This window comes from Brassica napus, chromosome C6, assembly GCF_020379485.1.
Source record: "Brassica napus cultivar Da-Ae chromosome C6, Da-Ae, whole genome shotgun sequence".
In the NCBI taxonomy this organism is placed as follows: domain Eukaryota; kingdom Viridiplantae; phylum Streptophyta; class Magnoliopsida; order Brassicales; family Brassicaceae; genus Brassica; species Brassica napus.
Window position 1 is genome coordinate 34601501 of NC_063449.1, and position 22051 is coordinate 34623551.

At 36.6% G+C, this 22051-nt stretch overlaps 6 protein-coding genes across 17 annotated transcripts; 2 read left to right on the plus strand and 4 right to left on the minus strand.

The window, feature by feature from the left end:
* Positions 1–961: 961 nt before the first annotated feature.
* On the minus strand, positions 962–2393 carry LOC106403191 (aquaporin TIP3-1-like). Its single transcript, XM_013844033.3, has 3 exons — positions 1988–2393; positions 1639–1904; positions 962–1557 (listed from the first exon to the last, which is right to left on the minus strand). Exons 1-3 carry the CDS (start codon positions 2127–2129, stop codon positions 1168–1170), a joined length of 798 nt encoding a protein of 265 aa, XP_013699487.1. The 5' UTR covers positions 2130–2393; the 3' UTR covers positions 962–1167.
* A 400-nt stretch (positions 2394–2793) lies between these two features.
* Positions 2794–6507, minus strand: LOC106406433 (eukaryotic translation initiation factor 2A-like). 2 transcript variants are annotated; one of them, XM_013847097.3, is made up of 14 exons: positions 6380–6507; positions 6011–6068; positions 5567–5924; positions 5293–5479; positions 4910–5144; positions 4769–4837; positions 4511–4612; positions 4363–4403; positions 4120–4253; positions 3783–3846; positions 3608–3704; positions 3414–3520; positions 3203–3225; positions 2794–3116 (listed from the first exon to the last, which is right to left on the minus strand). In XM_013847097.3, exons 2-14 carry the CDS (start codon positions 6039–6041, stop codon positions 3023–3025), a joined length of 1542 nt encoding a protein of 513 aa, XP_013702551.1. In that variant the 5' UTR covers positions 6042–6068; positions 6380–6507; the 3' UTR covers positions 2794–3022. The 2 variants fall into 2 exon arrangements, with proteins under 2 accessions (XP_013702551.1, XP_048616005.1); XM_048760048.1 differs by having other exon boundaries at positions 6011–6065; positions 6379–6465.
* LOC106406434 (anaphase-promoting complex subunit 13) lies at positions 6493–7615 on the plus strand. Of its 11 annotated transcripts, none has more exons than XM_048760052.1 (5): positions 6493–6677; positions 6769–6882; positions 6951–7048; positions 7131–7184; positions 7412–7615. In XM_048760052.1, exons 3-5 carry the CDS (start codon positions 6973–6975, stop codon positions 7471–7473), a joined length of 192 nt encoding a protein of 63 aa, XP_048616009.1. In that variant the 5' UTR covers positions 6493–6677; positions 6769–6882; positions 6951–6972; the 3' UTR covers positions 7474–7615. The 11 variants fall into 11 exon arrangements, with proteins under 11 accessions (XP_048616009.1, XP_048616010.1, XP_048616007.1 ...); XM_048760053.1 differs by having other exon boundaries at positions 6954–7048; XM_048760050.1 differs by having other exon boundaries at positions 6495–6677; positions 6769–7048.
* A 5956-nt stretch (positions 7616–13571) lies between these two features.
* On the plus strand, positions 13572–13937 carry LOC111207166 (CLAVATA3/ESR (CLE)-related protein 1-like). Its single transcript, XM_022704896.2, has one exon. It carries the CDS (start codon positions 13685–13687, stop codon positions 13916–13918), a length of 234 nt encoding a protein of 77 aa, XP_022560617.1. The 5' UTR covers positions 13572–13684; the 3' UTR covers positions 13919–13937.
* A 17-nt stretch (positions 13938–13954) lies between these two features.
* Positions 13955–15737, minus strand: LOC125575549 (phosphatidyl-myo-inositol mannosyltransferase-like). The gene has a single exon (XM_048760054.1). It carries the CDS (start codon positions 15277–15279, stop codon positions 14722–14724), a length of 558 nt encoding a protein of 185 aa, XP_048616011.1. The 5' UTR covers positions 15280–15737; the 3' UTR covers positions 13955–14721.
* Positions 15738–16961: 1224 nt separating this feature from the next.
* LOC106403735 (zinc finger BED domain-containing protein RICESLEEPER 2-like) lies at positions 16962–18019 on the minus strand. The gene is made up of 3 exons (XM_048759870.1): positions 17407–18019; positions 17121–17342; positions 16962–17050 (listed from the first exon to the last, which is right to left on the minus strand). The coding sequence occupies exons 1-3, from the start codon at positions 18017–18019 to the stop codon at positions 16962–16964; spliced, it is 924 nt and encodes a 307-aa protein (XP_048615827.1).
* Positions 18020–22051: the final 4032 nt, after the last annotated feature.

Consider the following 22051-nt stretch of genomic DNA (forward strand, 5'->3'; position numbering starts at 1 on the left):
TGAGTGAGACCATGTAAATTAAGCTGTTACTCTTGTACTTCTCTTCTTCTTTCTTTCTGTTTGGTTTTCTAATTGAATCTGTAACAGAGGACTCTGTTTTGTAGTTTTCTTTCTAAGTATATAAATATCTGTCTTCTTGGATGTCGGTAAGAGGAAAGAAAAGATAAAACTTTGTTTTTGGTAGATTTGATAAGTCCTTTTGTTTGTTTTGTTAAAAAAAAATATATTTAATGTTAAATGATTGATGACAACTTTTGTCTGTACCATGTTTATTTGCTGCATTACTTGGATAACTTTTCTGCTGGGTTTGTGTATTCATCTGATCATTTTGCTTGTGGTCTTGCATGCTGCTTAGAAGAATCGATAATAAGGATTATGATCAATTGAATTTTACCTTTGCATATGAATCAAAGGGATTATTAAAAGGTACAAACACAGCTCCGGAAAATGGTGGATCTAAGTGGGAAGTCAATCCTGAAGAACTTTGGATCTGAAAGTTTGGATGTAATCCCTTGATCTCATTAAGCTTACGTAAAGAGGATATATACAGTAAGTTGTTACAAGAGATATTATTCATCTCCCTATATTTCCGTAACTACTTTGACTAAGTACAACATAGTTAGAATACTGGAATATTCATTCTTTTAGGATTATGGTGTGATTAATAGACTCTGAAAGCAGAAAAAGAGTTCCTTTTTCCTCCGCTCTTTTAGTATCTTAGACCGTCTCTGTTTCATAGCTGTGGAATGCAATTACTTTGTCAATAGGAGTCACGGGGCTTTGAGGTACACATGAAGCCGCACCATCTGATCGAACTATGGTTTGGCTTCACAAGCATGTCCGATATTGAACTCGACCTTGTCTCATCTGTTGAACACAATATCACAAACAGCCATGTTGCTATGTTCTTGATGAACTGGTGTAAAGTAAACCCTTGCCCCTCTTCTGTTTCTAAAGGAACTATATAAAGACAAAATCTCTTAGCTTAGGATATTGTTGTATCCCATGTACATATATGGTGAAAATATCAAAAGATATCCTCTAGACATCTTTCCTTATTCATATTATCACAACATCAAAACAAAGATTCTATGCAAAGTGATTTTACACATACAAAGAAAGCTTGAACATGGACAAGCAGCAGCCAGACCAAGAGGACTGTCTCATCTAGTAATCTTCAGGAGCCAAGGGCTGGTGGGTGGGGTGCGTAGGTGGCTCAGTAGGTATGACCATGTACTCATATATAAGAGCAGCTAAAGCACCACCAATGAATGGTCCAACCCAGTAGATCCAATGGTCATCCCATCTCCATCCAACCAACGCTGGACCAAAGGCTCTAGCTGGATTCATTGACGCACCAGAGAACGGCCCACCCACCAAGATGTTTGCCCCAACTATGAGTCCTACCGCAAGTGGTCCTATAACCCCAAGGCTTCCACGCTTTGGATCAATCAAAGTAGAGTAAACGACGTATACTAGGCCAAACGTTAAGATGATCTCCAAAATGAGTCCATTAACTGCACCAACACCTGATGCTACACGGAAACCCACTGGTCTCTGCATGAACACAAACTCTTAAACCTTTGCAACACAATATACTAACTCACATCATATATATATGATATTAATTAGTCTTACCATGCCGTTTGTGGAAAGCCTCAACAATAGACAAGCGAGGATGGCTCCAAGAAGCTGAGCTATCCAGTAGTATATGGCACGGATCGCAGAAAGTCTGCCTCCAATAAGAGCACCAAACGTGACGGCAGGGTTAACGTGTCCACCAGAGACATTGATGGCTGCTGAGACAGCAGCGAACAGAGCAAAGGCATGAGCTAACGCTACTAATACCAGTCCCCCTGGTGTGTTTGTCCCTGCATGCGCGGCATGGCTCCAATACAACTTATCTGAGATTAAAAACTTACAATTCCCAAGTCATATTCACATAAGCAAAAGACTCAAAACATAGAGAAGGGTGAGTGTTACGAACCGAGAGAGAGGATAGAGCCTTCAGCTGCAAAGACAAAGACAAAAGTGGAGAGGAACTCAGCTAAAGTGGCTCTAATGGAGTCAGGGTGTGTAGCCTCGTCGGCCCTACCAAAAGCGTATGCTCTATGAGCTGATGTTGCCATTACAATCACAACGCTCTGAATTAACAAGGATGTGAGAAGAAGAAAGATAGACGTGAGAAGAGAGAGATAGAGACAGAGAGCTTAAAAGAAGCGAAGTTGAAGTAAAGGAGGACAGATGTGAGACTTGAGTATCCTGAGATGGACACGTAGCCTTGATTGCATGCATTTTTACTTAACCATCATGACTTCAAACTAAGAAGTTTGTGTTCGTGCATATCATTAACTTCCTCCTGCCTCCTTATCTTCTCAAGGTAAGTTTTTGGACAAACCGTAAGGTTCGAGTTTTATAACTACATGTCCTCGTGTGCGTGTTTGTCTCTCTCTGTGTATTGTGCTGACGATGCATGCATGTATGCCAAATAGGTAGATTGATCAGAATCTTAGACCATTTTTGCTGTATTTTTTCTTTAAAATATAAAAACTTTATAATAGAAATTACTCAGATATGTGTAAAATAACATTCTCCTACTTCATCTAGATATATAAGAAAATAATAATGCTATTATAGAAGAAAATGTAAAAAGATTTAAAAATGATTGTAATACAAAGTTTGATGATTGTCTTTAAGATTGACCGGTAGCCTAATGTTGCAACATATTCTTCAGAGTCATATTTCTGTTGGAAAAGAACGCTCAACACATTAGCAATTTGAACACAAATCATAAAGTTTCAAAAAGATAGTGACATTTAAAGTAACCAAATTTTTGTTTATGTCAAACAATGTTCTTGTATTTTTTGAAGCAGTGATCCTTAGTTTTCCTCCTGATTACATCTTAGGCTTCTTCTGATTTTGGCTGGTTAACACAACTGACAAAAACGTTTTCAAGAAGAAAAAAACAGGAATCTCAAAACCGTCTTCACTGAATCTGATATATTGGTTGTGACTTCTTCAATCAGGCGTTATTAGACCCAGAAGCAGCAGCAGCCTCTGCCGCTTTCTTCTTCTCCCTCTTCTTCTTGTTTCTAAGAGCGTTCTTGCTCATCTCTCTGTATTTAACAACAGAGCATCCATCAACAAAAGAACCATTGATGGTTTCTAGGATTATGTATGCATTGCAAGATAAGAGACTTACCCTTCTGGGTTTACTCCAAGCAACTGCAATTTACAAATCATGAAACTATCAGATGCATTGATATGTGAAGCCGTATGTTCAATCAAAAACGGTAGTAATGGGGAATAGTTAAAGCTAAAACCACTTTAAAAAGCCGGTTGAGATAAACTAGGTACCAAAATCATGACTGGAGTTGTGAGACCATAGAAAAGTTCATTATGAGTAGTAGTACCTCAGCTTGAATGGCAGCCGCTTGCTTAGCATGAGGAGGTCGATATGCAGCTGGTCTTTGTATAGTGGGGATGGAAGCAACAGGTTTCTTCTGAGATGATCCTTGTCCTAAGAAGGAGTAGAATCGTTTAAGAACAAGATAAACTTTCTTACAATCAGCACATGTTTCAGATTCAAGAAACAAGAGACTCAGACCTTGCGATTTGCCCTCTTCGAGTTTCAATGATTCAACTGACTTGAGAAGTTCACTGATCTCATCGAACCTGTCTGGAGACTCCGGTTTCCATTCAACCTGTAGGTAAAATAACCATGACACGTTTAGTAAGACAAGTTGTAATTATGTTTTTCAAAGCTGTTAAGAGATGTATGCCTGGTACAGTCTCTCAAACATCTTCTTGAAATAACGCTTCCCGTCATAGTTGAAGATTTTAATCCTTCAGTCAGAACAAAGAGGATATAGAACACAAAACAGTCCATATCAGTGAGATATCATAATAGACAAAGGAGAAACCATCTTCTCTGATAACTTTAAATATAACAGCGACTAGATTCATACGTTAAAAGTCATGGATTAAGATAAGTGGATATGACGACATACAATTAATGCACAGTATTCATTTCACCACTCGATCTGTTCAGATGAACTATGACCCACTGATGCAGATAAGATACCAAACTCAATATTGTAGCAATAAGTTTTAACATACCCATTGTCGATTTGACGTCTTGGTGCTGTTGATGCAGTCAGGAAATAACGCCCATCCGGAGACCATTCGCTTGTCACAGACCACTCGGCTTTATTACTTCCTAGTTGCTTCTTACTTACAACGTCCCAGAATGTCTGAAATGTAATAAGTTAATCCGTTGAGTAACCATTCAGAGAAGATCATCAGGACAGACTGTTAACCGAAAATTGAAAGATATGAAGAGCAGAAGATATCGTTATTTACCATATCACCAGGCAAGTTTCCGAATCCAGCCACACATAAAACTGTAGAATCGATTGAAAGTTACCAAGTATGCACAAACACAAATACTCAATTCATAATGAAACAAAAAGAAGATAAAAGAATATAGGGATGAGGAAGAGAACCGTACTTCTCCCTTTTGGGTTCCATCGAAGAGTGTTATAAGGACCTTCGCCAAGTTCCATCAAAGGTTTGCATTTCTTGTCAAAGATTGTCACACAAGCAGGCATAACTGAAGTCACGCTTAAGGAAAAATAAAATTTGAAGAAAATAACCTCTTAACCCGAACACATGTCAACTGGTACTGACTAATGCATGCACAAAAAAACATCAATCCTCAGTAAACTCATACAGATAAGTCCTTAAAGCGGATGGAAGAAAAGGATACAGCCATATACAACTGCGAACTCTGAACCCGAGAAGGACCACTGAACATCATGAACTGGTCCCTCTTTACCTGTCAAAGCACCAGAGAGTCAGTACTTTCAAAAACCACAAGAGAGCAGAATTATAAAAGCTTAGGACGTACGTAATGGAACAAGGCCTTCATGTGTGCCATCTACTGTAAGGTAGTGTAGCTTCGTTTCCCCATAATAACTTTTGTTGGTCTTGTCAACATCTGATTGTACAACCACCAGGAGTCCAGTGGAACCATGGTTCCAATTAAACTGCACAGAGGAACACCGGAAAAAGCTACGCCTAGCACTTGGCTGACTCTCGGCCTCTTTCCCACAACCAAATATCTGGACACTACCTGGACTCCCCTATATATGTAAGCATTAACCATGTCAGAATAGCTTATCCACTGAAGAAACTAGTCTGCAGCTTTCAGAAAGAAAGAAAAAAAGGATAACTTTTTGAACTAGAATACTAAGTAGCAGAGAGTAGGATAGCCCAAGCAATGAAGAGCACCTTGACTTCTGGAACAAAGACAGCAACATGGGAAGCTGGGGTTTTGGAAAGCTCAAATGCCGCTACTCCAGGAACTCTGATCCGGGATGTTATCCCTTTAGAGAAATCTTTCGGGTCAAAGAACTGGACCTCATTTGTAGCTAAACGGCACGCGGAAGACTCATCAGGAGAGAAGCGAATCGATGGCCTATAGAGCAACAACAGAAACACTCCATATCATAAAAAGCAGAAGCATTATAACAAGCACAAAGACAAAGCACTAAGAGCAGCTTACCATGTGGTTTTAGTAATGGACTTTTGGTAAAGACCGTGTGCAAGATCTGCAGTCTCAATATTCCAAAGGGAGACGTTCTTCTCCTGGGGAGTAGTGGGTTTCTGAAAGGTCTGAAGGTAAGTCCCAGACGGAGATATCTCAGCAGCCGTAACATTAGCTACTGCGAACGACCGCATTTCTCTCAAGCTGGCGGAGTCATAGATACTAATGGTTCCATCAGATTTCACAGCCATGAACTTGGATCCATCAAGGCTGAACTTGGTGCTGGAGCATGAAACTCGCTCATTCTTGGGAGTGGGTTGACCGTTACTGCTAAAAGGAGGGCCGTTCCACACAACGAAACCTTCAGCGTCTCTAACTGCAACAACAAATAAAGGAAGTGACTTTAGAGAAAGAGGCACCTCTCTGAATATAACCTGAAATTGAGTTTGAGAGATGTGTTACCTAAAATCTCCAACGACGGTGAAGAACTCATTGCTTTACTTGAGAGAGAGAGAGAGACCTAAATCAACAGAAAACTTTTAAATTTCCTACTGAAATGCGACGTAATCACTTAACTGGGTCAATAAAATGCATTGAGGATAGTAAAGTAACACAACTTGTCTAATTGAAATCAACATAAAAGCTTTCAAATTTCCTAGTGAAACCCACATTAACAATCAAACTTGAGCTATGAGCAGGCTAGTTAGTTACACATGAATCGCAACTTAGATCTTACTATGCTGGATCGACGAAATGCATTGAGATTATTAAAGTAAGCCAGCTTTTATTACAAAAAGAATGGAGAAAATCTGAAGAAGAAGGAGGAGGTACCTGAAACGATCGGCGGGGAGAGTGATCGGTGGCTGTTGTGGCGGGCTTTGCTCTCAACTCTTGTGTAATGAGATAACCCTAAAATTGCAAATTTCACTAACCCTCTGAAGGTAACCCTTATTAAAATATAAACCGGACAACCGAATACCGAACGGGTTCTCGCCCGGTTCGGTAAAACGTTGTGCGAACAGAATTAACCGAAACCCGATTCATCCGAACCGAATTAACCACCACAAGCCTCAATACTAGTTAGTGTGTTCGCTCGGTGGCTGCTTTCACTTTCCATCGTCTCTACCAGGTGAAATCGAATGAAATCTCTTTGCAAATATTTTGACTAAATCGATCCGAGTAAGGTTTTTTTCGTACTGAGAATCGTGTCTTTCATCAAGGGTTGGCTTTCATTTTTGTCATTCGGGACTCTTTCCTAGACTGCTCACCACCTGCTCGACGAATTTCCTCAATAGAAACCATACTCTGTTTTTTCTTCTCTCCGAGGAAGCTATGTATATTTTTTTTTCAATTGTTCATGGATATTGGCTAGTTATCAACTGAATTTTGAACATTCTTTCAGTAGAAAATCTTGAGGGATTCCAATGGCAGAAGTGAGTCTTGGTATGCTTATAGACATTGTGGACGAGGAGTGGATGAGGGACACTCTCCCTGATGATGGTTAACCTACCTTCCATCTCGAGATCATTTTTTTTCATCAGATTAATTGATTGTGTGTTATTTATTTATTGATTGTTTGCAGATCTCCCATTGCCTCCAGTGCTTGCTGTTAGGACTGATGATACCGAAGAAACCAGTATGTTTTCCCCTTTTGTTTGTTTTGCTTTATTTATTACACAAGTCTAAAGCTTCAATTCACCATGTTGATGCATAAGATATTGAGATCTTGAAATGTCATAAGGAAACCAGTGGAGGCAGCACTTTGTGTTTGTTTCAGACATAGACACATAGTGAATATACATTGAGAGAAACTTTGAGCTTTACGCCTTTCTCCTACGACTAAAGCATTTGCGATTGTTTCAGATCAGGAAACTCAGCAAGTAGATGGAGAAGCTTGGCATGATCTTGCACTGGATACCCAGTAAAAAAAGCCTGTGGAAACTTTTTAATAGAAACTCCTACTTGCATCTATCTCCTTTTATTGTGTATGATCAGAACTTGTAAGCTTTGTATGAAGACAATCATTGCTTCACTTCCATTAATAAACTTTCTTGGATTTCCCTTTTTTTTGGATGGAATCAATTTGCTTCTGGCTGCTGAAATGTGACCCTTTTGCTGGTGTGCCTTGTATCATACCATGCAATCTGAGAATGAATTCAGATATATAGTTTGGATATTCCAATGTGACACATCTCTAACAAATGGTCATTGTCATATAACTCCATGCCAAAGACTGAAGTTCGTGTTCATCCTGGTCTTACTGTTGATGATGTCCTCACAGGCAGACTCTTGTCTTATCGAGTTTCAACTTTAGATGGCAACACATTAACAATACTGACATGAACTATTATGTTACCTGCCATAGTCCTATTAATTAGTAGACTCGAGCCATATTTATAATTTTGATATTTAAATGAATAACTAATATCTTTAAAAAGAAGTTAAACACACGTAGTTTAATAATTTGTGTCAGTGTCCAAGTTATACTACTTTCTTTTTTAAATAGTTGACTTTACAAATTAACACATTCCTTAAATTTTTGTAACAATTCTTTTTCAAATGGAAAAAGTGGTGCTAAAGTTGTGACTCTATACATATCTAACCGTCATTTAAATTTATTTAGCTTATGTTGGATTCAGAGATCATGATCCATTTTAATCCCATCGTTATTATTTAACTCAAAAGTATAATTGATATATAACCATATACACTAGATAAAGTTATAAATATTTTATACTTTTGTCTAATTGAAGTTGAATGGAAAAAAAAAAGTTGAGTTGTAGTGCGTTATGTAAGAAAGTGCCGACTAGATGAGTGAGGACTACGGTGCGAGGTAGTTAGCTAAACCTAAATAACCTTAATCTTCTGTGAGGATCGACTATACTTTACTTATTAAACTTCATCCAAGGCTTTTCTGATTTATTTATTAGTTGGTGTATGTATTATATGCAGATTTGTATATTGATATGTATATTATTTGTTCAAATGTTAAATCTATTGATGAATAAATAAAATTTACAACCAAAACAGTTACAGTCTAGTTGTAAGAAAGAGGGTTTGGAACTGTTCTGGATTTCATTTCTACTGTTAACTAAATTCCTAATGATTCTGATTAGACGAATATAAAACTACGTATTAGGTTTAATTTAATAAACTTGATACTGGATTATTCATTGATACCAGTTTTTGGGGAATTAGTTGGATTTTAGCTTACACACTTTTGATCATTTAATACAAACAGTACAACCCGATCAATATCGAAAGTTGGAGCCAATCCACATATTACTCATGGCCGGCTCAACATTACAAAGAGCCTGTGGGCAAAAAAAAAATTAGAACCTTATGATAAGCTAGTTTTGTAACTAAGAACTTTTGACTCAAGCATCACAACATACACACATTTCTATTTGTTATATTAACTAGAGAAGTAGAAATATCATGTTCTTATGCTGTCTAAATCTGGATTACATATGCTAATTGTAAGAATCAAGACCCCTAATATTACTAGAGTTAGACTAGGCCCCGGGGCAGTTGCACTGACCGGCCTCCATATTAAGTTGCCCCTGATATTACCAATTAACCAAATAATTTTTGGTTGTAAGCTATATAACTTAACATTTAAGTTCCACTAATTAGTCATGCCATAGGATTACATTGTATAATAACCAACTAAAATGCATATTGACAAAAAACACACGTCCATAACTATTTTGTAACTTGAAAAAACTATGTTTTATTACCACACTCAATGCCGGTTAACGTTTTATAAAACTGGAGAACAAATGGGCGTTATGTGGTAATTTAAGATATGATCATTTAAATTATAGTACATATACCTTTATTTCAAAGAATATTACTGAAAATAAAGTTGGAAATAGTTTAGAATATTGAAGATTGAAAACGGATTGGAAGCGGGTTAGAAGCCATAGGTTCTACAACTTTTCCTCAGGGCAGGACAGAGCCTGCCCAATCAAAACAACATATAAGAGCACATGAGGATCTTGAGTATCTATATAAATCGTATCTCAAATATACAATCTAACATTAGGTATTTTTGTCAATACTGCTCTCTTTAATTAGTAGTTAGTGTTCAATTAACTTTTTCTTTTAGATTCGAATTGGTGCTTCATTTACTCTATAAACTAAGCCAGCTTGTATCCACAAGATCCAAAATCGTTTCCGCTAATAATCTAGTATCATAAAAGAGTCTTCAAATTATTAATTAACCAAAGTAAAATATAGTGATTAACTTTGCCATACTCTCTCGTTGATTTTAAAGAAAAACCGTGAAAGAAGCTATATAATGATTTGGACCTCACTCATGAATATTCTCTAAGTTATTTTTTAATATACAGGTTATAAAGAGATTCATATTTGATTTTGTTTGTTATTAATAGCACTATTTTATTTGTTATTTTAAGTCGATAGAAAGAATCAATATTCAACCAAAAGACATTACTCGGATCATTTACTTCGGATTCACGTTAGTTAACTCATATGGTCAACTAGTCAAAAGTTAACCACCGATGACTCTTTGCTAAACAATTTTTTTCCAAAATAGAACCCATTTATATTATGAACTAGTTTAAGATCGATTCATTCAAATGCAGATTAACATATGTCATCTACACAATTTCACCTTTTTCTTAAACTGTTACTTTTTGGGTATATATCTTTTTGTACATTAAAAAAACCGCAACACGTAGAAAAGCATAACTCAGCAAAGTTTAACATATATTAATATAGTAATATTAAATAAATAACCTTATATTTTATTGTTTAATTTAATGATAAAATAAATAATAACTTTCTATTATGAAAATATATATTATTTATCAATATCTTTCTACCTATCATGTGTCGTTTATGATATTTTTTCGGTCAAAACGACTCTCCGAACTAAAACCGGATCGTGAGTTTTATGGTATGAGACTAGAAATAGCACTAGGTCTTTGATTTTGGTCGAAAAATTCAAAGTTTAAGCACCATGATTCTTTTTTGAACAACCGAAAGCTTATATTAAAAGCACCATGATTCTAAACTCAACGTTTCGGATAGCATAACCACATCAACTAGAAGCTAAATGGTTAGAAGGAAACTAACTAGCTAGCGCAAAGATTAAACTGTATAGGTTGAACTTTTTATAGTGACTGAGCTCATCCCGAAGGACCACCTCGCCAGAAATCCCCGTAGGGATTTTTTAGCTAACCCAGTACCACCCCGCTGTCCTCGAGTATCGAACTAGCGACCTCGGGTAGTCGTGTGTGAGAAACATTCAGTACTGCCGTTAGGCCACTTGAGGGAGCTTCGGCCCCGATACGGTCCCGGGTTCTATTCGCGTTGGCCACGAGGGGTTTTACATGGGCTGCCTCTCGCCCTCCAGACCACTTCGCGTAACCAGGGGCCCTTTAGTGGACGCTTAAAAATTCTGTAATGACATGGGCTTAGGCCCGGTAGGCTAGTCGATCACGCAAAAGTGGTCGGATATTGGATTATCAAAAAAAAATAGTCTTGCTAGTTGCTCGTATCAATTAAAATAGATAAAATTGGAAAGAAAGTGTCCGCACAGATTAATTGCAGCAAGGAGCAGCAACCATATAACCAGACAACTCAATCTCTAGTATTAGAGGAATCATGTAAGGAATACACTTCATTTAAGTAGAATAAAATGTTATAACACTTGTGATTTTTCTACTATTCAACGATTTTCAAATTATGCCAATATTTGTTACGATGAATAGGCCAAGCTTTAAATAGTTTATGTCTGCATGTGATAGGTAAATGTGCAACTTATTTACCTAGAAAAATAATGGTATGAAGAATGTTCATGCCACACCTAATTTGTTGCTTCATGTTCGTACTCTGAAACAATCAAAAGACGTTATCAAGCAACTGTCAAAAACGAATTAATTCGGAAGTTTGTGATCGAGTGGTAAAAAACGGATCTGAGATGCTGATACGTTTTAAATTTGATCTATATATTATATGATGAAACTAAGTCATATTGTTATTGCACACCTATATAAATACTTTTGGTTAGATTAAGTCTAAAATATCTCAAGATAAAAAGAAACTGTCAAAAACGAACAACAAAAAGTATTTTTCAGAAAACAAACAACAAATGTAGGTATGAAGGCAGTTAAATAGACGGTTCTGACACTGATTCGATAACCAAAGATCTGACTCGATATTCTGAACCCCGGTCGGATACCCTCTGAAGACAACTCTCCCATCAACATGAGAGGGTTTAAAAAGAAAAAACATGAAATGGTTTTTACCATATTTGGTATAACACTATTTACTCTACACCAAATTTGGTGGAATTGTGTAATTTTTACTGTTTCATTGGAGATGAACTTCCACCAAATTTGGTGTTTTAGTACCCCATTGAAGTTAGCCTTAGCCCTTCCTAAAATTTTAAACATATTGTCTTATATTTCTACCACCCTCCGATCATCAAGCGGCCAAATTAAAATCCTATTTGACTCAAATTTTCTTTCTCTCTCTTTTACTGCAAAACTCATTAGTTAAAAGTTCAATGTATACCTTCTTTTTATTTCTACCTAGTGTGCGACACAACACTTTAGATATATTTGATCCACATTTGAAATAATTTATATTCAAACGAAAATTATATGTTATTCAAATGTAAATTTTGAAAACTCTTATAAAATATAATGTTATTTAACTTGTAAATTTAAAATAAAAAATATTGGAAATATTTTAAACAATAATTTAAAAAATTTAGTGATTTTAAAGTATTTGGATGAATTTTTTTTTTTAATTTAAAAATATAAAAATTGAAAGGTCATAATTTTAGATTGTAGAGTAGCTGATTAAAATCATAGTAGCTTTCCCAATTCAACCAATATTATCTAAAAGCTCATTGAGTATCAAATCATTTCAAAATACACAAGTCAATGCTTCTTTTCGCCTGTTTGCAACTCCTTTTTCAATTTTTTGCACATTTTAATTATGTAACTTAAACATTAGAGAATCATCACAAATTAATTAACAACAGCCTGACTATGTATAAATAGGAGGCGGTGTTATATGATTTATCATGTTCAATATATGATATATATCAATATGGGTTACTTGAATAGTATATCTTATAGCATTATATATTGAAAAAATAATATTATATGGATTGCTGTCGAACCAGTGGAGCTCTACAAAATCAACTTAGACAATGAGAAACTATCTTCATCTTTTCTTCGCTTATATTTTCTTTCATTCTAGGAGCTTGATCTTTACTGCTGATGATCTGGCAAAATCAACATTGTATCACTAAAACTTTGTTATGCTGTTCTAAAGCTTTAGTTAATCAAATGGTTTTTCAATAACCTAAATAAATTGGCTTTAACCACCTCCTTTTGTCTATCTATATTATTATTTGCGAATTGATTTTTTTCATTCGAGTTCTTACGTTAAAAGTTAAACAGATTAATATCATTATTACTCTTAATGAATAAAATATATAAATTAGCCACAAAATCAAAACGAATTTTAATTTGTTGATTAGATAAATGATTAAAATTAGCAATAATAAGATTTATCCAAAATACAAAAATAGATTTTAAAATAAAAGATAATTCTTATATATATTGTGTTGTTATCTGAGAAAACTTTTTAATAAAAAAGGTTAAAATTTTAAAAACATGAAACACATAACTAAATATTAATCACGTAAAATTCTTAATTTTATATAATTGAAAAGATAATATTGAGTGATTTTTAAGATTTATTTATGTATAATAAATATAGTGTACAAAGAATTTTTCAAAAAAATTATAACACATAAGAATTTTCAAATGAAAATATAAATAATAATAATTTTTAAAAAAAGTGCAACAAGTAAAAATTTTCAAATGAAAACATAAATAATAATTTATTATTATAATTTTTTAATTAGTAATGCATATATTACTAAGTAATTATAAAATGTTCATGCCCGCATGGGTGGACGAAACACCTAGTTTTATAATATATAGCAAAAAATTATCATTTCAGTGAGATTGATCCCAGCTCCATTCTCTATATAAATGGTTCAAGCATGTGAGTGAAAACACACACACAAAACACGTTAAACATATAAAAACATTGCGTATTGAATCATTGATTAGCACATAACACATGGCTAACTTAAAATTTTTGCTGTGTTTGTTGCTGATCTGTATTTCGTTGTCGCTGTCATCAGCATCTCGGCCAATGCAGCAGCGGTTTGCAAACGCAGTGGGAAATAAAGGAGGGCGTATGATGAGAGAAGCTGAAAAAGTGTTGAAAGCTAATATGGAGAAGCTAATGGAGAGGGGCTTTAGCGAGTCCAAGAGACTTAGTCCTGGAGGTCCTGATCCTCGTCATCACTAAGTACTACGTACTCTCGTATATTTAAATTTGCAGGGATGTGTTTTCTTTTCTTGATCGAGAACCGGTTTATAAGAAAACATATTGATCCGTTTGGTACGCAGCCTTGTTTGTTCGTTCGGTGTAACCAAAATAAATTGTGATGTTCGTTACAGGTTTTATGAATTGTGCATGCTTTACGTACTCTATACATTCTACAATATACAATAGTCTACTAGGACCGGATTATATCTGTATATAAAGTATATTACAAGAAAGTACAAATAAATAGTATGAAAAGTGAGACTGAAATAATTGAATTTATCATGTTTGTATTCTATAATGGCTCGTGTAGATATACGATTTAAAATTAACTTTGAAAAATATAGATTATTTATGGGCGATAACATAATCCGGAATTTTGACATAATTTCTCAGCAGAGCTCGAAGAGTTTGTAGACTCAAGAGGCCTTTTCATGTTTTTTCTTACTGCATTTCGAATAATCAACTCAAACGATGATCATTTAGCCAAGAGTGCTACATCTTTTATGGGATTTGTTTTTTTATATTAGATATTCCGTTGCTTACCCAATCCACTTCATATCTAAAGATATGAACACATAAAAATAACCAGGAATAACAGTAATGACTATTAAGTTGATTAATCCAAATAAATAAACGCTTATAATTTCGTTACTAGATCCACTAAAACTTGCAAGTGTGTGTATCGTGTAAATAAAGAGTATGAAACTGTGTAATGCAAGAGAACAAGTATCTTGCTACAAAAGATATGAATCAAAGTAACTTACAAAACCAATGAAAAAAAATCAACTGTCTATAGGAAGAGGGTACCTACAAAACCTCTCATTAGTCATACACATAAAGAATCTCTCATAAGCTGAAGCCATCTGTTTAGCCGTAAACATTGAAAGAGCATAATCCTTACAAGCTTTCCCCTTCATCTCCAAAACCCTAGACCCATCTCTCACAACAGAATCCAACGTCTCAACAAGAGACCTCACGTTTGGAGAAAACGTATACCCAAAACGCTCATCCACAACCACCGTCCCAACAATGCTCGGGAAGTTCGGCGCCACAACAGGTTTCCCACACTGCATTGCCTCAATGATCGTCAAATCAAGCCCTTGAGGTCTCAACATTGGATTCACAAACACATCCAAAACGTTGTAGAAACAAGAGAGCTCTTCTGGCTCTAAAGACCCTAAAACCCTAACGTGTTCACCAAGCTCCGCGTATCTTTTCCCCCAAGGACCAGATCCAGCCACAAGTAGATACACTTGCGGGTGCGTTTTAGCGATCAAAGCAAACGCTTCGTACAGAAGTGGATGTCCTTTGTCTCTCACCAAACGTCCAGACACACCCATCACTATAACTGTCTCATTACCAACAGGAACACCGTGTTTCTCCCTAAACCTAGCTCCAGCTTCAGGGGAGTACACGAACTTGGTATGGTCAACCCTATTATAATCGAGGGTTAGGGATGATACCAGGGTTAGCCCATTTAATTGAAAATAATATTTTATTTATTTTTGTTTTTAAATTTTAGAGATAAAATTAGAAAAATTAAGATATGATATGATTCTTTCCTCCAACTTGTTGAGCATCAAAATCAAGTTTTTATGCCAAAATGGCAAAATCGAGTTTTTGCCCCACAACTAAGAATAAAGTTTTTCCGTCAAAAAGAAAAATTGTGTTTTTTTCCGCCAAAACCTAATTTGAGTTTTCCACCAAAACCACAAAATCGAGTTTTTTCGCCAAAACCGGAAATCAAGTTTTTTTCGCCAAAACTGCAAAATCGAGTTTTCCGCCAAAACCACAAAATTAAGTTTTCCCACCAAAACCAAAAATCAAGTTTTTACGCCAAAACCACAAACCCGAGTTTTCCGCCAAAAACGAAAATTTGAGTTTCCCGCCAAAAACAAAAAGTCAGGTTTTTCGGAAAAAATCACAATTGGGGTTTCCCTCCAAAACCGCTAGATCGAATTTTCCCGCCATAACTTAAAATTGAGTTTTTCGGTTTTGGCGGGAAATTTGATTTTGTGGTATTGGCGGAAAAATTGAGTTTTCGTTTTTGGCGGGAAAACTTGATTCTTAGTTGTAGGGAAAAACTCGATTTTTAGTTTTTGGCGGGAAAACTCGATTTTCTGTTTTAGCTAAAACTTGATTTTCCATTTTGGCAGAAAATTTTGATTTTTTTTTTTCGTTTTTGAAATTGTGACGAAAAACTTATATTTTGCATTATCTAACAAATTTAAAATTTCAGTATATATTTAAATATCGTATAATAATTTTGTGAATCAAAATTAAAGTGTTAAGATTTAAGCCCTAGACCTATTAGGACCAGCCCTTTTTAAACTCTGTTATATAGATAAGAGTTAGAGCTACAAATTGTTTCACAGGGTTAGGGCTAACCCCGTGGGGTTGAGCCCATATTAACATCCCTAACTATAACATGAACGTTTCTCTTAGGAAGCTGGTAGATGTTAACAAGAACCTCACGCCCGCTGTTTCTTATGCAAATATGTTGTTTATAGGCCGGGAAGAATCTGATTTCATCTATGAGTCTAGGTTATATGATCAAGATCAGAGCTAGGATGACCATTCGAGTCATAAAGCTCCTGAAAAAGCTTAGAATGCATAATCTCGTACTAAATCCTCCCATGCCATGTGACAGCCACGTTACCGTTAGGCACCATTTTGATTCGCCAATGAGGCAGAGCAACGCTCTCCGTGTGAAACATGGTCGAAAGGACGATCTAAACCGTTGATTCTGTGGAAGATCTCGAAGGCATGAGAGTAGTTAATCAAGTTATCATCACACAAGCAGATACCACAAACAGATACCGCATGTTCACTTCCGTTTAAATCACATCAGTTCAAGTAATCACAGACATAAAGTGATCTAAAGAAAAACATGACGCATAAATCCCAATTTAGTTCATGATAACTAACCAATAAGATTACCATAAAGCTCATAACATGAATACGAGAGATATGCTTCACAGGACACGAACAACAGTAACAACATTAATTATACCTTTAGGGTTTAGTTGAGTCGGGTCTTCTTCTTCTTTCCACTTCCTTCTGCTTTTTCATTGGCATCTTCCTTACCTTCCTCATCTAAATCACATCCAGCTATCAAAAACAAGAAGTTCAATCAATAGTTTCACATATCAAAGCTCAATTATCAATTCAACAAACTCACCAATCACTTCAAAACCACGAAGCCAGTTTCTAGCGCAAATCAAAGCTTGGACATTTGAGGGAAGAAGGCGGCTCCTATACTTGCTAAGAACCCGACTTCCCACACTGAAGGATGACTCAGACGACACTGTTGTTATTGGGATGCATAGGACATCACATGCCATTCGAGATAGCTCCCTAAACCGGTTTGAATTGTTCTTCCAATACTTGATGACATCTAACTCTTAACAAATCACAAATCAGCCCAGCTCTTAACCACTCAGACTCTGTAGGTAAGCTCTTGTAACTTGCTTCGATTTCTGCAAGATTCTTAAACGGCTCTTTGTAGTGAAGAACCCTAGACAGCATCAGATAGGTTGAGTTCCACAGCGTAGTGACATCCAAAACCAAACCGCGTTTCTTAACAATACCAAGAGTCTCCACACAGCCTAGAAACAGCAACTCTCTAGACTCACTGACCTTGACATACTTAACGCTGTCTCTGATCTTCTCCAAGGCGTCACTTATCACCGATAATCCGTCTTGGACAATGAGATTCAGAATGTGAGCAGCACACCTGATGTGAAAGAAGTCTCCACTGCAGACTAAATCCTTTCTAAGTTGCCTCTTGAGAACTCCTTGCATGTTGTCATTAGAGGACGCATTGTCTACGGTTACTGTGAAGACCTTCTTCTGCAAACCCCATTCTTTAATCAGCTCCATTAGCTTCATGGCAATGGCCGGACCAGAATGGGGTGGAGGGAAAGCGCAAAAGGAGAGGATCTTAGCTCTAAGGTTCCACTCAGCGTCGACATAGTGGACAGTAAGACAGAGATAACCTTCGATTGTTATTGCTCTCCATAGATCCGTCGTTAGACAGATCCTACCCGGAACTTCACTCAACACCTGCCTGAGCTTCATTTTCTCCCTCTCAAAGATCTTAAAAACATCTGAAACCGCCGTGTTTTGACACTAGAACTCTATGGTCGGGTTGGCATAATGCAAAGCTTCTAGAACTCTTCTGTACTCAACAAAGGTGTAAGGTAGATCATGCTCGACAATAGCCACAGCAATCATTTCTCCAAACACCAACTGATCGATCTTAGGAAATGTGTTATTAAGGGTTTTAGGGCAGGTTCTTGAGTGGCGAAGAAGGATATTGGTTCCAATTTTATGTAAGTCTAGGATGTAGAAGTGGTTACAGTAGTTGCAGACACATTTAAATTTTCCATCAGGCATCCTATCTCCTTCTATAGTAAAAAAGTTCCAGCACTTAGAGTGTCTACGCTTGTGTTTACCTTTCACCTCGGCTGTACTCATCAGAGACTCGTCCACCACAGGATTGTTCTCATCCATTTCCTGTTCTGAATCCCCATTGTCACTCGCGTAGTCATCATCATTGTTCAAACTCAATGTATCCATCTGAAAGCAATCAAAGAAAAACATCAGAGAAACCCATCTCGCAAAACATGCAAACAAACCCATCTCGTAAAACAAGTAAACAAACCCATCAGATTATAACAAGCAAACAAACCCATCTCACAAATCCAAGCGTGAACCAAAAACGGTTACAATGAAAGCAATAGAACCACAAATCCATTAAGCGTGAACCATCAAACATTCTAAAGCAATGTAAGCAAGTTACAAGTCATGAATCATTAAACAAGCGATGAACAGAAACACAATATCACAGTGAAACACAATCCCGAGAGAGCTAAATATAAGTTAAACCCATCAAGCTTACAAAGCTACAAGCCACCATACCAAACTAGAACAAATCATATATAACAAACCCATCAGATTATATCAAGCTTAACATCAGGCAAAAAGACTGAAAGTAACAAGCCATGAATCCGGTACACAGACCCATCAAACCAATCAAACAGAACATGAACAAAATAAGAGAATCAAAGACGTGCAAACCCTTTTCAGAGGTTGATCTAGAGTCGCCGAGAGAGAGAGAGAGAGAGAGAGAGACGGATCGAGAGTCGCTGAGAGAGAGAGAGAGAGAGAGAGAGAGAGAGAGAGAGAGAGAGAGAGAGACGGATCGAGAGTCGCCGAGAGAGAGAGAGAGACGGATCGAGAGTCGCCGAGAGAGAGAGAGAGACGGATCGAGAGTCGCCGAGAGCGAGAGGACCTGATTTAACATGCAAACATAAACATTAATCAGCAACCCCATCAAAATAAACAAGCAAATCTGAAGCGACCAAACCTGAGAGAGTGCGAGACTGAGACTCGAGACGGATGGAGAGTCAGAGAGAAATCGAGACGGAGAGTCGGAGAGAAGTCGAGACGGAGAGTCGGAGATTCGGAGAGACGAAGAGAAGTCGACTCCCGGAGAGAGTCTAGAGAGAGAGACTATTGGAAACCTAAGATTTTGAAAACCCACGGAGAGAGTCGAGAGAGAGAGATGAGATCTACGCTTGAGAGATTTCCCCCAAATGTTGAAAACCCTAGGATTTTGAAGACTATTGGAAGCCCAAGTCCAAATGGGCAAGCCCAATAATTTTGGGTTTAATTGGTTTTTATCCAATTGGACAACTTCATTTTTTGGTCAAAAATGGTCAGTCCAATTGGATATGGACATGGTTTACTCATGGACACTAGGCCCATTTGACATCCCTAGTTGCGTGGATGAAAGATGCAGTTGGAGTTTTCGTGCAAAATCAGTTAAAGGATCTCGGAGTTTTTTTTGTTCGTCATTATGTATCTAAACATACTTGTGACACTTCTCTGAGTAGTGTTAGTCATCGGCAAGCTACTGCGAAACTGTTGGGAACTATGGTCAGCAATCATTATGAAGGAGGAAAGATTGGGCTGAAACCTAAACAGATCATGGAAAAAGCTAGAAAAGATCATGGTGTTGTGATTTCATATTCAAAGGCTTGGAGGTCTCAAGAGCACGGCCAAGATATAGCTAGGGGTACTCCTGATGACAGTTATGAAGCTTTGCTCAGCTGGTTTCACATGATAAAAGAAAAGAATCCAGGTTCTGTGACTTTTATCGAAGTTGATTCTGTTGGGAAATTCAAATACACATTTTTGTCGCTTGGTCCATCTATCAGAGGGTTTAAGTTGATGAGGAAGGTACTTTCTGTTGATGGTGTCCATCTGAAATCAAAGTATAAAGGGACTCTACTTGCTGCCACAACACAAGATGATAATTTTCACTTGTATCCTATAGCTTTTGCTATAGTTGATTCTGAGAATGATGCCTCATGGAGTTGGTTTATGAAATGTCTGAAAACCATCATTCCTGTTGAAGAGGATTTAGTTTTTGTCTCTGATCGTGCAACCTCTATTGAAAATGCTCTTTTACAACATTATCCGTTTGCTCACCATGGAATCTGCGTCTTTCACTTTGAAAAGAATGTCCAGGACAATTTCAAGAGTTCAACACTTGTCCCTTTGGTTGTTGAGCTGCTTATGTCTACACCAAGGATGATTTTGATTGCTACTTTCATGATATTGAGGTGTCCGACATTGTATTAGCAGATTATCTTCGTAAAGCAGACTTCAGGAAGTGGTCCCGAGCTTATTCTCCTGCTAATCGCTTCAACATCATGACGTCAAACTTGGCCGAATCTATAAATTATTTGCTGAAAGTGAGTCGTGAGTATCCAATAGTCTGTCTTTTTAACACTATTAGGTTGATAACGACTAGGTGGTTCACTGAACGACGTGAGCAAGGAATTTGTCACATGCACCCTGTCACGTTCGATGTGGGGAACAAGATGAAGGAGCTATAAGATTTTACGTCTCGCTTTCTTGAAGTTTCCAAAATCAATTATTCAGAGTTTGAGGTTAAGGGAGATACAAGAGATCAAGTGGTGAATTTTCAAACAAGGCATTGTTCATGCTTTGTGTTTGATGTTGAGAAGTTTCCTTGTGCTCATGCAATTGCTGCTGCAAAGGCTGGAAACAAGCATGAAAATGATTATGTCGATGAGTTTTTCTCCAATGAAAGGTGCGTTCTCTCAGTCATTGTGGTAATACATTACCACGTTTATAAATGTTTTTATAATTGATCAAATTTATAAGGTTTTATAAACATTGTTCTACAACACTTCTTTTTCATTTTTCTTTCTTGGCTGTACTTTTATCTAATTCTCTTAATTTTCTTATTAGGTTTAAACTAGCATATTTAGAGAGTGTATATCCTGTTGGCGATAAAGCATATTGGAATATTCCTCCCCATGTAGCGTCGTTTGTATGTCGCCCTCCATCTACACGCTTTCCTAGTGGCAGGAGGAAAAACAAAGAGGATTCCAAGTTTGTGGGAGTATGGAAAATATCGGCCCATATCCAAACCATCACCCAAGTCTTACAAATGTAGCAGATGTGGACAGAAAAGTCACAACAAAAGTAGTTGTGTAGTGCATATTTGATAACAGAGTAATATAAAAACTTGTGTGCAACTGATTATTTTTATATGATGTTATAAGAGAGAATTGGAATCACATAGCTTTTTGGGGAACCTTTCATTATTACATTTATCATTTTATAATGCTTTATAAAGTTTACAGGTGTAATAGAAATTATGTTACTTATTACGAAATGTGTGGTTACATTAACCACCCTTTATAAAACATTAGGATTCAGATTAATTTCAGAAATTATATGTTCTTTTGATATCTTAGCTTACCTGCATGAACATAAATAAAATATGTTTCCTTATCAAAGGATTAAGGTAGAAACCAAAAGATATTTTCCTCATCACGGAGGATTAAGGTACAAGCCAAAAGATGTTCCTCATTGAAGACATCAACAAAAGATAACACTAAAACTTAAAAAGTTTCATTGATATTAGTTAAAAGCAATAAAAAACTGAAAGAGCTTCATTTCTTCAAATTCGCGATGCTTCTAATCGGCTTTTTTCAGATCTTCCAATACACGTCCTATCGCATCAGCAGCTGAATCTTTTTGTTTCTTTTGTCTTTTTGATTTGGAGGT